This window comes from Clinocottus analis, unplaced genomic scaffold (assembly GCF_023055335.1).
Source record: "Clinocottus analis isolate CAN_PGR_092001 unplaced genomic scaffold, fCliAna1.0.p SCAF_6, whole genome shotgun sequence".
NCBI lineage: Eukaryota > Metazoa > Chordata > Actinopteri > Perciformes > Cottidae > Clinocottus > Clinocottus analis.
In genome coordinates, this window is record NW_027176218.1 from 5723902 (window position 1) to 5745437 (window position 21536).

The 21536-nt window shown below is 41.7% G+C and overlaps 2 protein-coding genes across 2 annotated transcripts in view; one reads left to right on the forward strand and one right to left on the reverse strand.

The window, feature by feature from the left end:
- The window catches only part of LOC137803812 (glucoside xylosyltransferase 1-like), a 35953-nt gene extending 29004 nt beyond the window's left edge, over positions 1 to 6949 (forward strand). Inside the window, exon 8 of the mRNA XM_068602571.1 lies at positions 6861 to 6949. Coding sequence (XP_068458672.1) covers positions 6861 to 6914 — 54 coding nt within the window. The 3' untranslated portion in view covers positions 6915 to 6949. The remainder of the gene's footprint in view (positions 1 to 6860) is intronic.
- A 4711-nt stretch (positions 6950 to 11660) lies between these two features.
- The window catches only part of LOC137803811 (PDZ domain-containing RING finger protein 4-like), a 46705-nt gene continuing 36829 nt past the window's right edge, over positions 11661 to 21536 (reverse strand). The window contains exons 4-8 of the mRNA XM_068602567.1: positions 20960 to 21058; positions 18691 to 18753; positions 16876 to 16977; positions 15991 to 16119; positions 11661 to 14694 (exon numbers count right to left, since the gene is read on the reverse strand). Of these exons, the coding sequence (XP_068458668.1) occupies positions 13237 to 14694; positions 15991 to 16119; positions 16876 to 16977; positions 18691 to 18753; positions 20960 to 21058 (1851 nt within the window). The 3' untranslated portion in view covers positions 11661 to 13236. The remainder of the gene's footprint in view (positions 14695 to 15990; positions 16120 to 16875; positions 16978 to 18690; positions 18754 to 20959; positions 21059 to 21536) is intronic.

The following is a 21536-nucleotide window of genomic DNA, read 5'->3' on the forward strand; positions in this document are numbered from 1 at the left end:
AGTATCATTCCTCGTTTAAACCGTATATCTCCATCAATCACCTTCTGCTCCAGTTGTTCTTAGCCTCAATCCGTAATACCCAGATAAATAACACAAAAGCCACAGAGAACCAGCCGAGCTACCTCTGTTTTCACTCCAACTAGGGGTCCCGCCAGGTACACAACCCTGTGATGTCACATTAAAGCTGCAAGAGTCTGGGGATCTGCAAAAGAAATATGGGAGCAGGAAGTAGGACATGAAGCAAGAGGGTAAAAATCAGCTTGGAAAATGTCCTCAAGGTGCTCTCTAAAGGTATCGTCACACAAACAGTTGACACACACGCGCTCACACAAACAGATGCGAGGCACAATGGCTGTTGTGATGCATTAGGGGCATGATAAGAGGGGCGTGTGGCAGGAAGAAGACTATAGATCTCAATGCAAATTCTCTGTCTCCTGACAGAATGAAAAGACTATTCTTTAGGGAAGCCTGATGCTGCGGCGGCGGCGGCGGCGGGCGGCTTCACTGGGGCAAAAGAGGAAGGCTGGTAAACAAGAATTAAATGATGCCGAGTGTGCACCGGGGCTGCCGGCATGACATTTCTGCTCGGTGAGATTAATAATGAAGGAGATTACAGGCACCTCGATAGGGACACGCAAATGAGACAAAACCCAGGAAGATTATTAGAAGGCTGACAGCCCACGTCAAATAAAAGGTGCGCCCCGGACCGCTGTTGTGACATTAATATTTTATGGCCTTCCATCAAAGACCGTGAGGAGGCATCTCGCTATTCACGACGTAGTTGACTTTGTATATCGGCAACGCTGAGGCGCGTTTGTGTTGGAAGGATGCGCCACTTGTCATTCTCACTATATTATGTGGATGATTGTGCCCTAAAGGGGGAGAATATGAAATAATTAATGCGGGATACAAAGGGTTGTATTGATTTTGTAAAGATCACTGCCTAAACCTATGGTTTTGGGAATCTCATGGGACACCAGGTGTTCCAAAAGGAAGGAAGCAAGGCAAGGAAGCCACATCTGAGGAGCCAGGAAGACATGTGAGGGAGGTGTGACTTAAAAGCTGATAAAGAAGTATAACTAAGTATATACTTATACTAAAATGATAAGCTGTTTTACAATTCAGAAAAATATGTGGAGGCAATCACATATTTTGTGGCATCCTCTGAAAAAAGGAACATATTTCTTTGCTATCTACAGCTGGCTGGAGGCAGACTCACGCATGTGAATCCACTCAGCGTGCCTCTTTTCTGGTATTCAAATAATGTTGTGAGGAATCTTGATGCAGACTGACAGTGAGACGGGATCACACCGATGTGGATTGACGGGTGAATTTAATTTGCAATCCCCCCCCCCTCATTTAGGGCGTTGATTTTGATTTCTGACACATCCGCCTTCACTCCTCCCAGAAACGGTGGGGCAGTCCTTGCTGATAGACATCTCATAGAGCAGTTTCATCTCTCAGACAATGCATTTGCTTAAGCAAAGCCCCCCCAGAGGTGTCATGCTCGAGCCGCGTCAGGGGACGGGATGTTTGTTTGACGCACTGTATACGCATACCCGGCTAAACAGTCACTACAGAAACAGAATTGCCTCTTTTGCAGATGACAGGCCGTTGTGAAATGTTAGACATTTAGGGCGCACAGCATCCCTGGTATTTGAACGTGATGCCCAATGTAAATAGCAGGTGACGGGCGGTTATCCAGAGTTATGTCAGGCTCCGTGTTGGTGTAGCCGAAGGTCATACAGTCTTGTTCATCGCCTGCCATGTTGGTGTTGTTACAATGGTGGATGGAATTCATTGCTTTTTATTTGCCGAATCCATTTCATTTCACCACGCTATGAACCCCATAATGTATCCAGCAACACAGCATCATACTGCAGATGAGATACGGCAGTGTTAAGTATTATTGCACCGTACAAGAAGCTCCAATGATAAACAGGAAATAGCTGAGCTTCACTCATCGGCAGAATCTCTTTCGTTCACCGCGGATTTCAAGATCTATAGTCTTAATATTGATTACCCTATCTGTCTTTCAATTTGTATCATACAAACTAATATTTGAATTAAGTGAACACAGTTCCAGTTTGACCTTTTTTAGTGTATGCCAGGTCAGAATGTTTTCAAGGCCTGTTGGAGATAATAGCAACATTAGAGTGAATGGTGCATGAGATGTAATATTGTCCATCATTCTCTTAAAAGACACTAGTGGATGTCAAGTTGTCTGCCAAGTCATGTCTCGAGGCTGTAGAAGCCGAACAATGCCTTATTGATGAATGCTTCATAGGCCTTATCACGCCTGTTTATCACCATATTGCTCTCATTACATCCACTCCCCACTTTGGGAATTGCCCGAGATGTGCTTATCTACATAGCTATATTTCAGGTTTCACTGATATAGCCGTCCGTAAACTCTAGTGTGTATTTGACAAGTTTATGTTTGTAGACCGAAGCCCATGAATTACAGTGTGATGTTGTTGTTTTTTTATGTTGTGTCATAGATAAGGGGCACCAATAAAATATGTTCCAGTACAGAAAGGTTGGAACAAAGGACGGAGGCAATGAGGTTAAGGAGTAAATACGTTTTGAGAGGCATATAGAAATGAATTCAACCCACCAATACTTCAAGTATTTTAAAAGTTACAGAGTACAATAGTCCCATTAGAATAACATTTTAAAAAATTAAAGAGAAGGGGAAAATTGGCTTATTCTGATAACACCGTGGCTGAAAATGATTGATGGAAATTAATTGGTTGGAAGTTTTCGATTAACTTTTAGACATTGGACTGTTACATTGCACAACTACAGCGTATTATATTGTTTACAAATATTAATGTGTGGCTGTATTAAGTTGCTGGTAAGCTTAGCAATGGTGGAACTTGCCACACCTGCTATGGTACATCCTTGGAAATGTGCATTTAGAAAAAGTTAAACTTGTGTTTATGTAAAAAAAAAAGAAATGATGTAAAAAATACAACATAGCAAACCAGTAATGCATATCTTAGACACCTACATGCATTTAACTGCAGATCTATAAACATAAACATCCGTACATTTCTTTTAAATTATACTTATTATTTCTTGGATTAACGTCAATATGTTCATCTGACCAAACCCTTTACCAGTACCTTTATGTTGCCGGATTTGTTTGTGTGCACAATTTTCAAATTCTCGTCAAAACCTTTCAAAGACAAGGGAAATTAAACTGGATGGAATATTTGACCAAAAACATTGAGCTCACTGGATCATTGGTAGAATTAATGCAATGCATTACTCCAACAATATGACTCCAATAAATGGCTCGCAAATCTCCCTGTGCTTGTGATCATCCAAAGAAATATTAGCCAAGCTATTCAATTTACCCTCCCTGTTGAATGGAATGTAATTTACAATAAGCCTACAATACCTTCTTTATAGAAGTGGAGCATGTGCATGTGTGACTAAGACTAGGCTATAGCATAAGAAAGAATATTAGAAACGTCTACCATTTGTTTGCACCCAACAATACATATGATTATTTGATGAAATCAGTAGACGAACAGAGCCGATTGTGCCATAAAGCCTGCGGTAGTACACCCACTCGTCTTTTGTCTGAGCAGCAGCATTTTATGTCAATGTTGAATGCCTGGCAAATAATAGAATAACAAAATTGTATTTAATTTAACTATATTTTGCTCAACGCCACAATAGATTTAAGTATCCAGTACAATAGATGTCCATTGTGCTTACAATATAAAACAGAAAACCTGAGAGAGTATAATTCATCTTTTCAAAAAGAACACCCAAACAAAACACATTAGGAGCTGATGACCCATGCAGTAGGTTTGGACTTTTGCACCCAGATGTGAGGAAAAAGGAAATTCCTAAAAGACAGGAAACATATCAAACTGATGTTGAAATCCGGAAAAACCTTCGTTGCACTTTTTTGGTACGTGCATTTCTGACATGATGCCACCAAAAGGTTGAGTTCAAAGCATTTTGAACATGTAAAAAACTCATTTTCACCACGTTGGGCAGCCTAAAATGTACTGTCACCGCGTTATCTTTGCACACTTTCAAACCAAATGTAAATACAACCCTCGATAACAATATTTTAGTTGAGCACCACCATGGAAGGCAAAAGAAAAAGCTGTTTCATGGCCTTACGCTTATTCTTGAAATGTGACTTGTCAACTCAATCTCTGCTAAGCAGTTATCTTTTATTGATTATTGACATTTTTTCTTCTGTTAAGCAAATGACTGGTCTGAAAGTAAGGTTGTGGTAAAAGGGAAGAACTTGTTTTGATTAGGAATACAGCTAGTCAAAGGGGAGATCAAAGGAGGATTGCTAAAGTAAAACCGTGAAAGTGTCTGACATCTTGACAGTGTAGGACAGTCATGTTGAGTACAACTGCTATTTATATTTTTTTTAAGCGTTCCTAGAATTCGAGTAGAAAGATTTTTAATGTAAAATGCTGCAATAATGCTGGCTGGTTACTGATATATTATATATATATATATATATATATATATATATTATTTTTTTCAAAGCTGTCAAATGTGACAGCCTTTGAAGATCCTGCATCTGTGCATCTTTTATTCATTCTGCTTAAACCTTGACACATGGGGCAAACCGGGGCACAGCTCGAGAAATCTACATAGTGCGGTGCGGGCCCACCACTTGTAGGGGTTGGAATTAAGCTCGGGTGCATTGTGAGCCGGACAGCAGGCGAAGGCGGGGACTGAGACACGCGGACCCCGGCTCTCGGGACGTGGAATGTCACCTCTGTAGTGGGGGAAACAACCGCAACTGGTAAGCGGTACCAACTATTTATAGTTGGACCCACTTGCATGCATGGTACCGCTCTTGGAGCGGGGATGGACTCGAGCCTCTTCCAGAGTTGCCCAAAGGGAGAGGTGCCGGGCGGGTCTGGGGTACACTCACGAGCCCAGAGATCGATGATTTTTGTCGAGTTCAGATCTGCGGCTGTATGTCTTGGACACTCGTGTGAAGAGAAGGACTCTTTACTGATCACCTTGTGTTGCTGGACAGACCTGATAGCAAACTAGACAGTCTCTGTCTGTGAGGTCTTCAAACCTCTCCTCCAGTGGAATTGATTAAGCTCGTTCAGGGTTATGCTGGGGACATGTAATCCAAGTGGGCCATGTCCAAAGCCTTATTTGTTTTCAGATGCTCATATGGGCAGATTTTTTCCATCATGGATGTTTTATGCTTCCCTAAAAATGCTGTCCTAAACAAAATCACATGCACTTAAGATAATGGAAATACCTACTGGCTGTGTACACCAATCTCCTCAAAACATACCCTGTGCAATCTACTTTAATTTATTGCACCACAACACAACAGTTATGCTCATAACTTTACATACTTTATGATGACAGATCTTTGTTGTCTTTTTGCTCATACACCCAATTGCCTAAAGAGCAGAGGGCACACCTGAGGAGATTTGAGCTCAAGGGTATCGAAGACAGTTTTTCTCAGAGTAAAAACAGAGCCACAACGGCAGAATACATGCAGCCAATGACTCAAAATAAGATTCAATATTGCATTAAAACATTTTTTGAATCCTCAAAGCATATTGCTTCTGCAGAGAGTCTCTTCCTGATGTTAACATATGTTGTATTACAATAATATCTAATGATCCGACTAAAATGTGTGAATTCTGTCTCCTTAACATAGTTTAACAAAATTATCAGCAGTCACATTTAGCTGACGTCTATTGGAATCCATACGTAAAGAAGGCTACCCTGCGATAATAAAGCAACAAATACCTTTACGACCAGTGTGCCATGCAGATAGGATATTCCAAAAAAAGAGCAGCGAGGTGACAATGATGTATAGCCTATTCGCCATTGGGAGCATCGGCACATTTTGCGGTGTGTTTTGCTCCCACTGAGCATTCTCCTGCTCCACTTCTGGAATCTGCACCGTTAGTGAGACTGCAGGTGTTGATATTAAAACTAATAGCATCTGTGATGTATGCGTTGCGCCGCATTCTTTCAAAATGTGACCTTCTCTTAAATGTACCAAGGGGCTATCTTAATATTAGAAACCTCTTTCCACTTATGGAGAGGAGAAAGTAAAGACAGGGCCAAGAGGGGGCACGGATGTAGTTTTAGCTTGTTGTGCTCTGTGATTTTGACTAATTGTCAGTATTTTTGTGGGCCATTGTCCCATCTTAACTTGACTTCTTTACACCAAATACCATTTGAAACAAAAGCAGTTATCCTCAGTGGCTGCAGCCGCTTCGACGTTGTGGACTTTTTTTTTTTTCATTTTAAAACTCAGCACTGTCAAATGGTCTGCAAAGCACTATGAAATGCTCTATGAAATCAGTAGCCATGAATCGTTAAGCCTGCACAGACTTCTGTAACCGAATGTAATAAAGTATAATGGAGCACTGCAGCCTCAAGGTCAGTCACTGTGTAAAGACTCACTGTCGTGCAGTCAAGTGCATCAGCCTCCCTTTTGCATTCACTCGGTCTGTCTGTTGTTCATCAGCTCCGTTCGGACAGCAGCACACCGTGTTCAGCTCACTTCAAAGGCAATGCAGATAATCATCTACAGGAGCTGACACCGGCGTGTCATTTAGGACAACACGAGGAAATAGTAAATGCACTTTACAATGGAGGAGAAAGGTGCATATAATAATGAAGAAGTTTTGAGTTGCAGAAGTTTGGTGGCTAATTGAGGAAAGGCACTTCTTAGCTTTGATGTGTTTTCCCAGTCTTTCTCCAAAGAAAGCACAAGATGAGATGCGGCCGTTAGCATCTCAACATCTATACATTACATAGTGTAACACCCTCTGTATTCTGTGTGTTTCCTGATTGTTTATTCCCTTCACCTGTTCTCGTTCCAGACTCCTCCCTCCTCGTGTGCCTTCCCCCTGTGTGATTGCAAAGCCCCGCCCTAATTGTTTCCACCTGTGACTCCTTGCCTGCCCTTCCCCTGTGTATTTAGTCTTTTTCTTTCCCATGCCAGTTACAGGATTGTCATCTTTGTCTACCTGCATGTTGGAATGCCTTAAAGCCGTAGTTGTCTAGTGTTTGTTTCCCGTACCAGTCTGTTCCCTTGTTTTCGAAGTTAAGTATTTGTTTTTTTTGTGATGGTTATATAAAACTGTAAATCAAAACTTGTTTTAAGAAAGAAAGCCCAAAACTGCTCTATGTGGATGTATTAAACACCATTAGTAATATACAAGTGAAATATATGGTTTGGTACATGAGAAAATTTAAATGTCACAGATGTGCCCCAATGCAAATTTTGGAGACCTTGCCTGAATTTGCTCTGTACTAAACCCTCTTTAACTTTGTGCTGCTTCACTTTATCAAAGTCAACCTTTTGCTGAGAGAATTTTCACATTGTGCTATCATTTGAGTTGGACCTTACAGCTGCATCATTTCAAAGAAATATTTATCCTGAAAGGGCTAGTAGAGAAGAGCATATCACCCACTGTAAATTTGACGATAAAATTACCCAAACCTTTGTTTTAAGCTGCTGTCTGCAGTTTGTGACTGTCGCATTATGTAATTTGGAGACATTGAGGTTTAACTCTTTAAACAAATATTTACTGTCATTTAGGGAGCTGTGCATGTGCAAAGTCAGTCAACACAACTCTACTTTTAGTTGCGACATGTAGACGATCCAAAAGAAGCAGTAGCTACACATAGTGAGGTCATTATTTACTGGTGCGCTCTCTGCAGAGCTACTGTGTGTAACTTACCCAGCTTCACTCGCCTGTGGCAAAGCCTGGAAGCGGTGAAGAGCTGAGCTCTGATCAGCAAGGCCTGTTGGCAAGATTCTCATTACTCACAGTGCAGATGATCTGCTACCCATAATGCAACTGAACAAGCAAAATATCCTGCCGTTTGACGCTGCACTGCATCAACTTTTAAAATAGCCGGAGTGCAGATATGAGTTTACTTCACACTCTACGAGCTACAATTTCATTAGGAAGCACACTATGAGCCAATTAAATCAATGTGAAGATAGGTCCAGTTAATTCCTTCATGACAGGACGGCATAGTGTAATACACATGGATATGACATGGGAGCTGATGAGTTTACCGTGACTAATGAAAGAGCACTCCTTTTAAGAAACTGTGCTGATGCTGAAGAAGGCGGAGGGGGGGGGGGTCAGTGTTTACATTGTGTAATAAAAGTGAAACAGTCGATGCACCGACTGCCAGGCATTATTTATTAATTCTCCAGTTCAGCGGGGCAATCTCATACTCACATTTGTAATTTTCTATTGGATACGGACTCTGATCCACAGCTCATGAATAAGGAAAATAGAAACTTTATGGGAATGTTAATAGAATTCATAGACAATGAATGTGAAAAGGGGCAAGTGTTACATTTGTATCCGACATGTTTGCATGGTTGACTCCACCCGTCAATCATTTCCACCTTTTTTGGAGGTTAGTAAAAACACCAGGGGGAGAGTCGGTTTAGTTACGGGAGGCGTAATTCCTGCAGAATCTTTACAACATTTTGGTGGATTTGATTTTGACTACATAGTATTGAATAACTGTTATAGATAAGTGTGTACAGGGCTGAGTGAGAAGCAACTGTAGAAATAAACTTTGTCGAAGACCTGAGGACTTGGATTAATCCTAAGTTAAACCCTAGCAGTATTTAAACGACTGAACATGAGATAGTGAAGTAGTTTTGGTTTAGCATGAATACACTGCAGTAAACCTCTTGTATAACTTGACTAATATTCTGAGCTGAAATGTATCCAACTGGGTGTTTGGCAGCTCTTAAAATTTGCTATATCTCAAATAATACACAAGGCTATCTCTGTTCAAGGCCAACAGTAATGCAATATGATTTTGGGAATATCATATATATTATAATTGCGATCCAAATGGTAAGTACACGCTTGAAACCGTTGCGGTAGTATTGCAGTTTGGTTTACCCATTTTATAAAAAATGAATTGTAATTAGAGCTCTAATTATACTCTGAAATATTCACAGCTTTTTGCTGAATAGGTCCCCGAATGCATTTGGTTGAGGTGAAAATGAAACAACAAATGATGCATAAAGCAGGGTGTAAAGGAAAAAAAAGGTCCCAATGGTTCAGACAATAAAAAATCTCTGCCAATAATGACACAAACATAGAGTTTGTACACAGAGTTGTGATGAAGCGAACAGTGAGACAACAGAAGATTAGACTTTTAAACTATTAACCTGCATAACGTTCGTATTATACTCACTGACTGTAAACACTTGGCTATAAATCAGGTTTTCTGCACAGTGTTGTGATGCTGAAAATGAAGTGCGAACTGAATGTGAAACACACTTGTTTGTTTTGGCATAACACAAAGTTCAGTCTTCTGTACTACCAATTATTGGTGAAAGTTTTTAAACGGAGTCTGAAGTGATCAACATGCCATCAGTTTCCACTTTTCTGCAGTCTAGAATATCCAAAGTTCATAGTACATGTAAAGAAAGAATATCTGAGCAAAAATGTCACCACTGTGCATTTTTAATGTGTTTAACATTTAAATCCAAAGGTCTCTCCCGCAGACACGTTTTTAAAATTGTAATTTTTGCAGCCGGAGAAGTAGCATTGGCTTTATAAACGGCAGTCGGTGTGTTGGTTAGTTGGTCGGTTCCCTACTTTAGTCCAGACTGAAATAGCTCACCTTTTCGATGGATAGCTGTGGAATTCTGTCCAGGCATTCCCTGAAGGATGACGCATGGTGACTTTGGGAGGAGGTGTTAAGTGATTCTATGCCCCATAATTCTCCATCAACGCACTCGTTATTGTCGTCTGCTTGATTAAGGCATATATATTCACAACAGCTGGCTCAGTAGTAGCAGTCTGTCCATATCACCCGCGTATACGCCGCTACATCTGGCGCGAAAGGGCCAATTATCACAACACAGAAGTTACGATATCAAAGATCACGACGGCCATCAATTCGATCGAGAGACTCATCATCCGAGGCAATTACCAGTTTGTTGCAAGCCTCTGAGATTAGGAGGGAGAGAAGGAACTATGAAGTAGTTTGCACCATCACGTGTCAAGTGGATCCATATGTCAACAAAGATGGACCTCCCACGGATGAATAATGGGAGAGAATTTGTAGTTTTTGCTGTTCAGGGAATCCTAAAGGTTATCAGTAAAAATGTATAACCGAGGCAATGGCTGTGCTTGTGTTAGTGTGGAGCGCTGAAGAGGAGATGAGCCACTGCTATCGGTTTGACATTTTTGTCAGTACTGGTATTTGAACTGCTGGGTAGCTCTGACAAATGCCATGGCTGTCACAGGCTCGATTTTAATTACACGTGACTGGGTCTTTCAGGGGCTCAGGGATGAACTTAATTAGTTAGGGAGAACTCTGGCTAGTTCAGGCGTTAGTCGCTACCACTCGTACCGCTTTTTTCTTCTGTGGCTTTTCGTTGGCATTTAAATGGTCTCTGTCTATACAGACGGAGAGAACAAATAAATGAGGGGACAGCAAATGGGCTCGGGGACGTCAGGAGTGTACTTTTCAACACCAGCTCGGATGTTAATGTTTGGTCGCTGTATAATTGGAGATGCTTTTAAGTGCCACAGACTTTAATGGAAATGGAAGGCATTGACACATAGTACAACCTCAGAATTACACTCCATGTGATTCCTTGGCATTATAAGATGGTATTGTATGTAAATGAAGATGAGTCTTGGTAGACAGTGCTTTTATAGTTGCACACAGTCTGAACAATGGCCTTTTTTTGTCTTGTAATGAGTTGGATGAAGTCCTTCAAAGGCCAGTTTGAAAATATGAAAATATTACTTATAGAGTGCAAATAAATGCTTGGCTACAAAAACACAAGACCCGATGCTTTTGGGTAACTAAGAACACTTTCTTCTCAAAAAATATAAGTGTATAATAATATTAGGAGGAAGAATTGTTCTATTTTTAAGAAACTGGTCAAGTATAAAGGAGCCAAGTTTTCAGTGAAATGGAAACACAGAAGCACAGAAGAGTCTTCAGGCAGTATCCGTGACACTCCAATTTCAGCTTTAGCACACTGACAACTTCAGATAATACTGAAGCTCTCCCCCGCATATGACAAGGCCATAGCAATGATTAAGTGGTTGGTACATTTTAATGAACACAAAGCCATCCAAGTGGAAGGTGATTTTAATTGAAATCTCCTTCTGTTTAATCACTTAACATACTCTGAGAAGGGAGGAAAAAAGTCACTCTTCAGGAGATATGTGGTGAACGAGTGTTCAGTGAACAAGTCATTTTGTTCCGTTTCACCAGACTGGTCTTTACACCGGTGATTTTATGTAGTTTTGTTTCTGGTATTTGCACGGTTCACTTTTTCCTAACGGCCTCCACTTCTCTTCTTTATCCATTGTCTCTCAGAAGAACAGCACAGATTGTTGCCGTTGCTCACTTTCACACCGTTCACACCAGCCTGCGTCACAGGTCAACTTACGAACAAGTTTGAGAGATAACTAAGAAAAAATACTTAATTTCATTACAAATTGTATGTGCTGGAACCTCAGTACATGTGCAGTATCATGTAGTTCAGGGTCAAGGTTCATCATTCACCGGTTGAATTCTTTCCTGCAAAGTTCAACAGATTCTGCTTCTCCCCAAATGTCTGAATAAATAAAAAAAAAACATGATCCTGAGCGATGTTTTACCAAAAAACAATAATTTATTATCATTTCTTTTGCAAAGATCACCATTATCACACATTTTACCCGGCTACAAATGTGCCAACTACGCATTACTCGAAATTAGACCATTGACATTGACTCGAAACAAATACAGGGATCGGTTTAAAATTTAAAATGTACAATATTTTAGTTAAAAATGGGTCATTTAGAATGAGTGTACTGTACATGTAACGGGACTATAAAGTCTGTTGATAACTCAACCCATTCATTTCACCAGTTTAGTTTTTCAATGATCGTATATGATGTGTTTCTGAGTCCTGCTCAGTGGCAATCATCCCAACACAATGTTTAATGTAACTGCAAACATAATTCAGTGACAACTATATGATATTTATGATATTTTCCAGCTGCTTAAAAGCTCAAATTATACAATGCATGAATAAGGCTGAATAATAAGCTCTCTGTTGCACAGAAATATCCAGAGACAGTTTGTTTGTATGAAATCAGTTTGCTACACAAACATGTTTACTGTTAAGGCTATGCAGAGTGAAGGTGTGTGTTGATGTTGTAAAAATACTGGTATGTAAAAGATATGAACAGGTCCATCTGTTGAATATGTAGAAAAAAAAGGCAAAATAAAATTGAATACAAAATACTCAAATTCCCAAATTACAGAAACAGTAGAAGAGTTTACAGTGTAACATGAGGTATTGAATTTTTAACAGATGCTTTTATAAATTGCTGATACATTTTTTTTTTTTTTACTAGAAACTTTTGCTCACATTAAAAATGTTCAGTAATCTAAAAACTCAAAACTTTCCCCTAAAAGAGACATGGCAGTACGGTGAAACACTGAGTTATTCCTCTTTCGGGGATGAATTTCCAATTCCTTACATTTTCAGGATTTAACAAATATTGTGGTCAATCTTTTACCATAAACAACTTATACAGTACTATGATTCGGAATGTACGACATTTGTCCCTTTTTGCCTTATTTTAAATTACTTAATTATTTAACTGTTTAAGCAAAATCTATTATAATGTTCTGTTATCCGTATGGTAAACTGTTTTTCATACTTTGTGAAAAGTGGACTTTTAGTCCATGTCTAAGCACATTATATTAACTTCCTCGCGACAACATTGAGCGTTATGGATTTCAGCTTAAAGGATAAGTAGATCTGCAAAGTAAGGAGCATTAAAAAGTGAGTGAAAGGCAGGAGAACCCACTGATTCATTTTGTGTTGCAATTGGCAAGTGTACATAATACATAAAAGAAACTGCTTTTCCTAATATGCTCATACAACCATTTGAGTATATGGTTACAACATAAATATGAAAATAGAATTGAAAAGATAAAAATGTTCAGAGCGAAGTAATAAAATAATTATATCGTCGTCATTTCATAGAAAAATGCTGTTTTTCCGGCAGAGTGAAGTGAAAAACCATACTGAAAAACATGAAGAAAATGCAATGACGCCACTGATAAAATCTTTACAAAATGCTTTTTGGGTTACAAAGTGTGAAAAATATTCCTATTGTCCTCCATAAAAACGCCACATTGAACGAGGCAAGTATATTATACCGCATGGGGTAGAATGTGTGTGTTTTATACAGTAGTGACTGATAGGAAGGCGTTGTGCACCTTGGCTCCCTCAGGAGCCTTAGTACCATGAGTCATCAGCTCCTGGATGGTCATCCAGTTGTCCAGGATCTTCTTGTTGCGTTTCTTCATCATCTTCTTCTGACTGAGCTCTATAATGCTGACTTCCTTGCGCCCCTCACTGCTGCTCTGAGGGTTCTCCTTCAAGCTTTCCAGCCGACTCTGCTGCATGAACTCTCGCCTTTTCCTCTGTTCTTTCGCTCTGACCAGGTGCTGCTTCCTTTCCTCTTTACTCCAGTATCTCCCCATCTTCATTTCACTCATCGCATCATCATCCGTGGTCATTCCCCCACTGCGCTCTTCTTTAATCTTTAGGGCTCGCTCCCTCAGGATCTTGTCCCTCACAGGCCTCTTGGTGATGTAGCGTGTGCCGTCGCTGCGTATCTTGACCTTCCACTCCATCTTGGGCTCATTAATGGGCCTCTGAGGCTCTTTGCAGACACTGACCAGGCTGAGCTGGCTCTGAGCATACTCCACAGCGGAGCGCTGCTGGATCAGCTGCATGTAGCTCTGGTAGTGGCGGGCATGTGCTGGGATGTTGACCTGCCTTTGCTGGGAACTGTGGGATGGAGAGAAGTAAGGAATATGGGAGGCGAGTGGCTTTAATTCTCCCTTGCTTTCCTCCTCAGCCTGAGTTGTGTGGTTCGACTCAGGATTGCTGTGGTCAGGGCTGCTTCTTAACCCGGTGACTGGAGCACGGTATGCTGGGATGGGGCTCGGGCTAAGAGAAGGGCCACTGGCAAGGCCACTGCACAGGTTCCTCTGGTTGGTAAGGCTGACCATTCTCTGGAGTGAGTGCTCTGGGGAGCGGTCCATTGCCAGAGGGGTGCTTCGTGAACTTTCGGCTGTGTTATAGGCACTGGAGCTGTCCTTGTCAGATTTCTCCAGCCTCCCATTAATGTCAACCAGCTTACCACTTCGATGGAGGCTTTGGTTTTTGGTTGAGGGTGCAGTGTTGCCCGTGGAGGGAGACTGCTGGCCTTTACGAAGGTTATGGGCCTGCATGATGTTCTGACATTCGAGTTCAATACTGCGCAGCTCCTCGTTGAGCATACGCAGCTCATGCTGGACGCCGCCCTGCTCGCCAATGCTGCACTCGATGGTGCTGCGGCGGCTGTAGAACAGGTCGTACTCGCCGCTGTTACGTATCTGACACTTCAGCTCCAGGAGCTGCTGGAAACGATCACCCTCCGTCTCTTCATCGTCCTCATCGTCTTTGTCCTCCACTCGCCTGGAGCCGGTGATACAGTGTGTGTCCCGATTGTCTCTCAGGCACTGGGACAAACGTCTCTGGATGTGTGCCAGGACATTATGTTCTGAGCTCTCCATTCGGTCTTTTATACTCAGTACGCTATCCTTATGATGGGGGAGTGTGGAGCAGGTGGGCTTGTCATCTTCTGCTCTCTGAAAATAATGAAGACCATCCTTTTTTTAACATATGGCACTTTCAACACATGCAGCATTTTAATAATTATAATTTCTATCTTTAAGGATTCACATAATATATATATATATATATTTTTGTCTTTTTGCCTTTATCATGTAGACTGAACAGAGAATGGAAAAGGGGATAGAAAGGGAACTGTATGCTGCAAAGGGCTTCTGGTAAGGACTGAACATTGTTAAAAGGGGCACCCGCGTGACCCGGTGATCTACCTGGGCGGCTACCTACTGCGGTACAGGGTAGCCTACCTATTGAGCTACACGGTAGGCTACCTATTGAGCTACACGGTAGGCTACCTATTGAGCTACACGGTAGGCTACCTATTGCGCTTCAGGGTAGGCTACATAGTTGGCTACCTATTGAGCTACATGGTTTGCTACCTATTGAGCTACCTCGTCAGCTTACCAGATAGCTCAATAAGTAGCTATCTTTTGAGCTACCTGGAGGCCTCAAGGATACTTTTATTATCATTTTGACCCTTGGTACTTACTGGAAACTTGTTATCTGTACGCAAGACTGTTTTGATTATTTCAACTCATGTAAGTATGCTTGCAAATTTGTATTAGGTGATTAAATGCATTCACTGATGTTATATAATGTTAATGAACTTTGAATGGTACTCTGGTGTTTTCTTCTGTTCAGCTGGAGTGCAACCCTATTGTGTATTCTCTTGAAGGATTACGTAATGCTGTTGTGCGTAACTCTGTTATACAGCTCTTTCACTTTAGGGATTGTCTCATCTTTTGAAGTTCCATGGATATGGATTTTCGTAGGATGCTATTCTCTCAAAAAAAAACTGAATATAAAGCTTTGATTGCTAATGTTTGGAATTGAAATGGTTCAACAGTCCCCTTACATAAATATTCATAATCATTATTTTTAGGGCTGTCCCGAATACCATTTTTGGGCCATGGAGCCTCTGTAGTAATCAATTCAAAAGGGTAAAGCTTGCTTTCACTGGTCCAAGAAAGTAAATGAAGAGTTAGACTCCATCAATGCCACCAGCTAACTCTGTACTCATTTTAAGATTTGCTTTGACTGTGAATATCACAGTCAAAGCAACGATGGCGTGGTATTCACAACACACTGGTTGGGTTACCTTACATCCATTGCTTTCTGACTCATTAATTTACAGGGGCTCTTCAGATAAAATACAAAACCTAAGGTCTCTCCAGTGTTTCTTCAACCCAGATTACAAAGCTTTGCTATTGTCTCTGTAATCCAGTTACGCAAAGCATGTTTTGCTGCTGTCTGACCTGTTCGTTCTCCTGCTCCTCCTGTAGGGCAGCCAATTCTATCTCCTCTCGCTGTTGTTCCTCTAACATTTCCATCTTCAGCTGCTCCAGGAACTCGCTGTGCTCATCATCCAGCCAGGCCTCTTCCAGCTAATGGAGGGAGAGAGCGAGAGAGAGATATATTTAAAACAAATACTTTAGTTCGGTTTTCCAAATGAGATTTCCAAATTTTCTGAGATGATAAAATAAAACAAATAACAGAAGGCATGGTATTAAAATAAGGCACAGCAAGCATCAATATGATACGCTGCTCCCTATGTCCTCACCAAGAAAACGCCACCCCTCATCTTTAAAACATACATTCTGATCTTAAAATCAAGCCAATAGAATTTAATGGACATAAGAGTGCCACCTTTGACCCAATTGCTCCAGACCATCCATCATCTGTTTGTCTGCTCGATGTGAGCCAAATGGGATCCATATCTGAAGACATCAGATTTACTACTGAGGGACACATTTAATTACAAAGAGTCTACTCCTGCTCCTAGCTCATCTGCACTGCGGCAGAGTCCCTTCACTTATTCGCCATCGGCCTTGGGCCTGAACTCACTCCACATTAGCATGCCATTAGCTTTTATGGCTTACCGTTGGAAGTCAATTACAGTGGCGCTACATAAAAATAAAACATGATGAGGTGTCTCAGTGGTGGCTTCCACTTGGAGTGGTTGTGGTGAAGGGGAGGGTTGACTACCCAAGATTGCTATGGTTTGCTTTCAGCAAGTATAATGTAAATGACAAACCTCCAGGGCTGTACTCTGTGAATGTCGTCCTTTCTTTACCCATACTAGACTCATAGCTTTAGTCAGTGGGTGAAAGATATAGTATGTGAGCGTAGTAATTTCTAACCTGCATCTCGGGTCTGGCAACCAGCAGTATGATGTTCCTACTATTGTCATTGGAGAGTGCAGCCATTGCTTCCTCTCTGTCTTGTACATCTTGGCCATTAATCTGAGGATGACATACAAACATGATTAGCACACTCCCTATTAAGTTGGACACAAGCAAGCAAACATATTACACACAAATTAAAATATTTGAACACGGACACATATATATTCACACCCACACACTGAGGCAGAATGAAGTATCTCCTATACAAAAGCCCCAAAGAAAAACAAAGTACCACAATAAAAATGGCACTGCACCAGAGTGCCTTTTTTTTCCAGGGGAAATTGTAAACACTCTGTGATGCTCTCTAATATGAAGCAGGACCCAGCAGTGATTATGAATGGGCCAGTGGCCGAGGGCCGACGGAGCTGTTGTGTTCACCAAAGTATCCGGCAGCGCACATGCATCTCGCCGTACAATTAACTGCCCACTGACAGGGGGCGTCCATCTTTTTGCAGGCAGATTAATGGCCCTGTCACTGGTGGATAATAGTACCAGAGTACTGGTCTGCCGCACACACACGCTCGCGCTCACACACACTCACACTCTCTCTCCCTCCTCTGGCTCAAATCAGTCACACAACACATAGTAGACACCTGTAGACATTTAGAATTAAACCGTGCTTATGCATCTGCCGCACGCATCAAATAATCACCTACACATCCAGTTTCCCCTCTGACAATGTTCTATTGTATTGATTAAAATACATAATCTTCATGGCATACTACTGTGTTTCTCAATTTATAGATCTTTGTTTATGTTAGAATAGTTCATTGCCTATTTGTGTTGATAAAATGACCCATCCCAGAACAGCACTTTCAATTGCTAATCTGCAGCTAAAGCAACACCGATCGATAGTCTTCATATTAGCAATGGATCAAATTATGTGTACTCTGAAGGATGGTGTCTCCAGACACTCATCACCCAACTCTGCTGTTCCCTTTAGCGCTACTGATTGTTTTGGGTTTTCTCCACTCTCATCATTCCTTTTCCAGCGGCAGCAGGGAACTGTGTTTGCTGAAAATGCTGTGATAAATCTGGGAAGGTAGGAAAGAGTTCATTGCTAGGTCTCCAACATAGTTAGCATATGGCAAGCTAAATAGCCTTATATTTCCCTCAGGATGGTGGAGACCAAAACATAGCTTAAAATAGGTACTGTTAGACTTCTGTTCTTCAGGTGGCTAAACGCACTGCTCCGAGTAAATGTCAGTGTTGCTCAGTCTGCAGAATGGTTAAATGGGCAACTGTTTGTCATAACAATTTAATAAGGGTGCAATTGCCATTACAATAAGAGGCCATTACTTGTTTGAACAAAAACAATCATTACTAACCTTACACACAGAGGCAACACTATACAACCGTGGGCCCTGACAACTGCTGCTCCTGGTTGGGAGCAGAATTCCTCTGAATCTCATGCCTGAAGATGAAGCTAGGGGCTAATAACAGTCATAGCCTCTCAGCTATCCCACAGGAGGCAGTGAGCTGCAGCGCAGCGACATCCTGAACCAGAACTCTTAAAAACCCCCGTCGGTGCTGAGTCGGTAACTAAAACAGCCAGGGGGGCAGTTCTCCCCCTCTAACAGTCACAGCGGGGGAGAGTTCCCCCTTTTAATGCGCCGCCATTAAAAATGAATGGGCACTCGTGCTGGGAGACGGTGTTTGAGTGTGACAAAATAAAAGCAGGTTTTTATATTGAATCTAATGAGAACTCGGTGAAGGAGAGGAAGCGGGGGGGGGGGGGGGGGGGCACTGAAGAAAAGTGGCCTGCTGTACCTGTAAAATGCGATCTCCCTCTCGGATGCGTCCATCTCTGGCAGCGATGCTGTTTGGACTGATCTGTGAAGGTAGAGGAAACAAAATATACACTTTCAACCTTCATTAAAGAGAATCAAGAGGTGCCTGGAAAAGGAAACGTTTCAACTCACTATGTAGACATCACCCAGCGAGACGTGTCTAGACTGTTATTAACAATGTGACCAGCAAACAATAAGTATGGCAACATGGGAGGATCTTGTTGTCAAATGGCTTTCCTGCAGCCTCCTGGTCCGTTTTCAAAGCCATTAACTCTGAGCATCACCTTTTTATCCCTTAAAACCTCAATTGTGTCCGGCGTAGTCGTAATATTCTGTCAGATGTATACAGCACACGCCTCTGCATACAGCGTTTACAGCCTGGATCTGCGCCTCAATACATGATGCACATGCTTCTCCTGTAACTAATGCCTGTGGACAAGAGGGCAGGACATTCTTTCATCGGCCAATCAATCGGCGTCTAGGGCCATTCGTTTCAGTCTATCCTAACGGGCGGGATTTCTGGGGATGGTGAGGTGCCGCGGTACTCCATCTTCATGATAGTCCACCCCTACACAGAGGGACACTCATTAAACTGGGAGGAAAGCCACTAGACAGGAATGGAGGGACCAGAGGATACTAAATGTAATATTTCTGCAGTTACGGGGGAGAGAGACCAAACCCTGAGAGATCTACGACAAACTGGGAACTGAAACGTGGATACATTAAGGAATCTATTGTTGAAGATATCATTGCGAGTGACGACACGACCGTGGTTACAGTTTTGCAAGATGGGCTTGGGTTTGACTCTCAGCCTTGGTCCTTTCTGTTTAGTTTAGGGAAGAAAACAAAAATAAGATGGCGAGGATGAAAAGAAAATTGTGAATTTTCCCATCAGTGTGAATGCTTTTGTCCGTTGGCCCTGCAGTAGACCGGTGCCCTTACTGCCCTGCACATGCTGGGATGGACTGCAGCTCCCTGTGCCCCTGAATCGAATTAAACAGGTATAGAAAATGGATGAACCTAAGGATATGTACCTTTCCAGCGCTTGTTCTTCTGAATTATTTAACCATCGTGCTGTGAGGCACGATGGAAACAAAGGGAGATAAACTTTACTAACAAAGTAAAAGACAATGAGGCCATTCTTCAAGCGGAACAAAGTTGGTAAATTAAGCTTATTGTAAAATGACCTTGCATTGTTCTTCACTCCATATTGATGTGTTCTCTCTACTTATGCAAGATCAGAGTAATACCGTCTCTAACACATCCTGTATACAGTGACATTCAGCCACCTCATCTAAATGCAGCACACACCCCTTCTAACAGCCCTAATTTTTTTTTTTGCAGAACGAATGCTTAAGGATGCTGCCAGCAGCCACGGAGCACAGTGATTTATATTCTGCTCGGCTCTCAGAGCGCACACCTTGCAGGGTCCGACTCAACTTCAAACGAATTGGGAGAAAAAGTTGAGCAGAAAGGAATACAGTGTTTTTTTTTTTATGCTTCCAACAAGTGGAAGATTAGTGGATGCAAGAGTGAATTTTGCTAACATGCATATCACAACAACAACAAGACCTGGAGGTGTTTTTTTTTTTTATCCGTCATGGCAGTCACTTCTTATTTGTAACCGACAGTGTCGTCCTGCAGTTAGAACATTGCAAAACGGTCCAATAATGTAATTTGTGCTTGATGAAATGGTAGCATTTTAATTGCTATACCCAATTAAAAGAAAAAACTGCTTTGCTCGTATGAGGGCTTAAGTAAATCATACATTTGAAGATGGATATTAGATGTCACAGATGATTTAGTCTTGGAAATGCAGCTTTCTCATGTTGTTTAGGCATACTGGGGCACTCTTATCTCACCATAATAACTGTCGGTTTCTACAACAGTGTGATATGTAAATGTGAGACTTCAAAGAACTGAAATCTGGAGAAGTCTGTAGAATATGCATACACCTTTTGCCCCCCATGCGAGTATTCATATTTCATTTCATTCAGCTGGCAATCCCAACTGTGGTGGTTGGCAAAAACATATAGCTAGAAGGAGATGGATACATTTATGTTGCATGTTTTTTCCACAGTATCTCCAGGAGCAAAGCACAGCAGAGAAAGATAAAACCGAGGTGATTCTGTGTTGAGAGAGTTCTTAAATGGCACACTTGAGTATGAAAGGTTAATGCTTTCTCATGCCAAACCAACGTGGAGATGCAAGTCATTTGAGTCTCCCATCTGGAAGGGGACGTTACTCACCTCACTGACATAGATGGCGACATCCTCCTCTTCATCTGTTCTGTAGCACAGAGTTAGCCCTAACTTCTCTTGGCTGTTGAGTCGACACAATTCCACTTCCTGTGTAGATAAGAGGGGAAAACACAGAACATGTAACGGCAAGAAGAGTCGACAGATGTGCAGGCCAGGCACAGCGTCGCTTTGAGCTAAATTAGAATTGTCTGATACACAGTTATCGTGACGCTGACGTGCTGCTGTTGACCAGGTATGAAGTTGACAGCTGAAGCTGATGGGGAGTTTATTAGTTGAAATGCCAAATTTCGTGGCAATTCATCTCATAGTTGTCGAGACATTTCAGTCTGAACAAGAGCTGCACCGACTGACCCTGAGGCAAAGGCAACTACAAGGTCCATTGAGTAGCTGCTCAGGAGTTTTGGATCACATCACATGATCTTTCTTCGGCGATGGAGTTTGTCCAGTTGTTATAAAATTTTCATTTTCCTGAACATTTCAAGCCAATGTGGAAGAGCAATCCTTTGAGTGCTCAGACAATAAATAAAATAAAATTCCATGACTACTGACTAATATCCATCTGCCG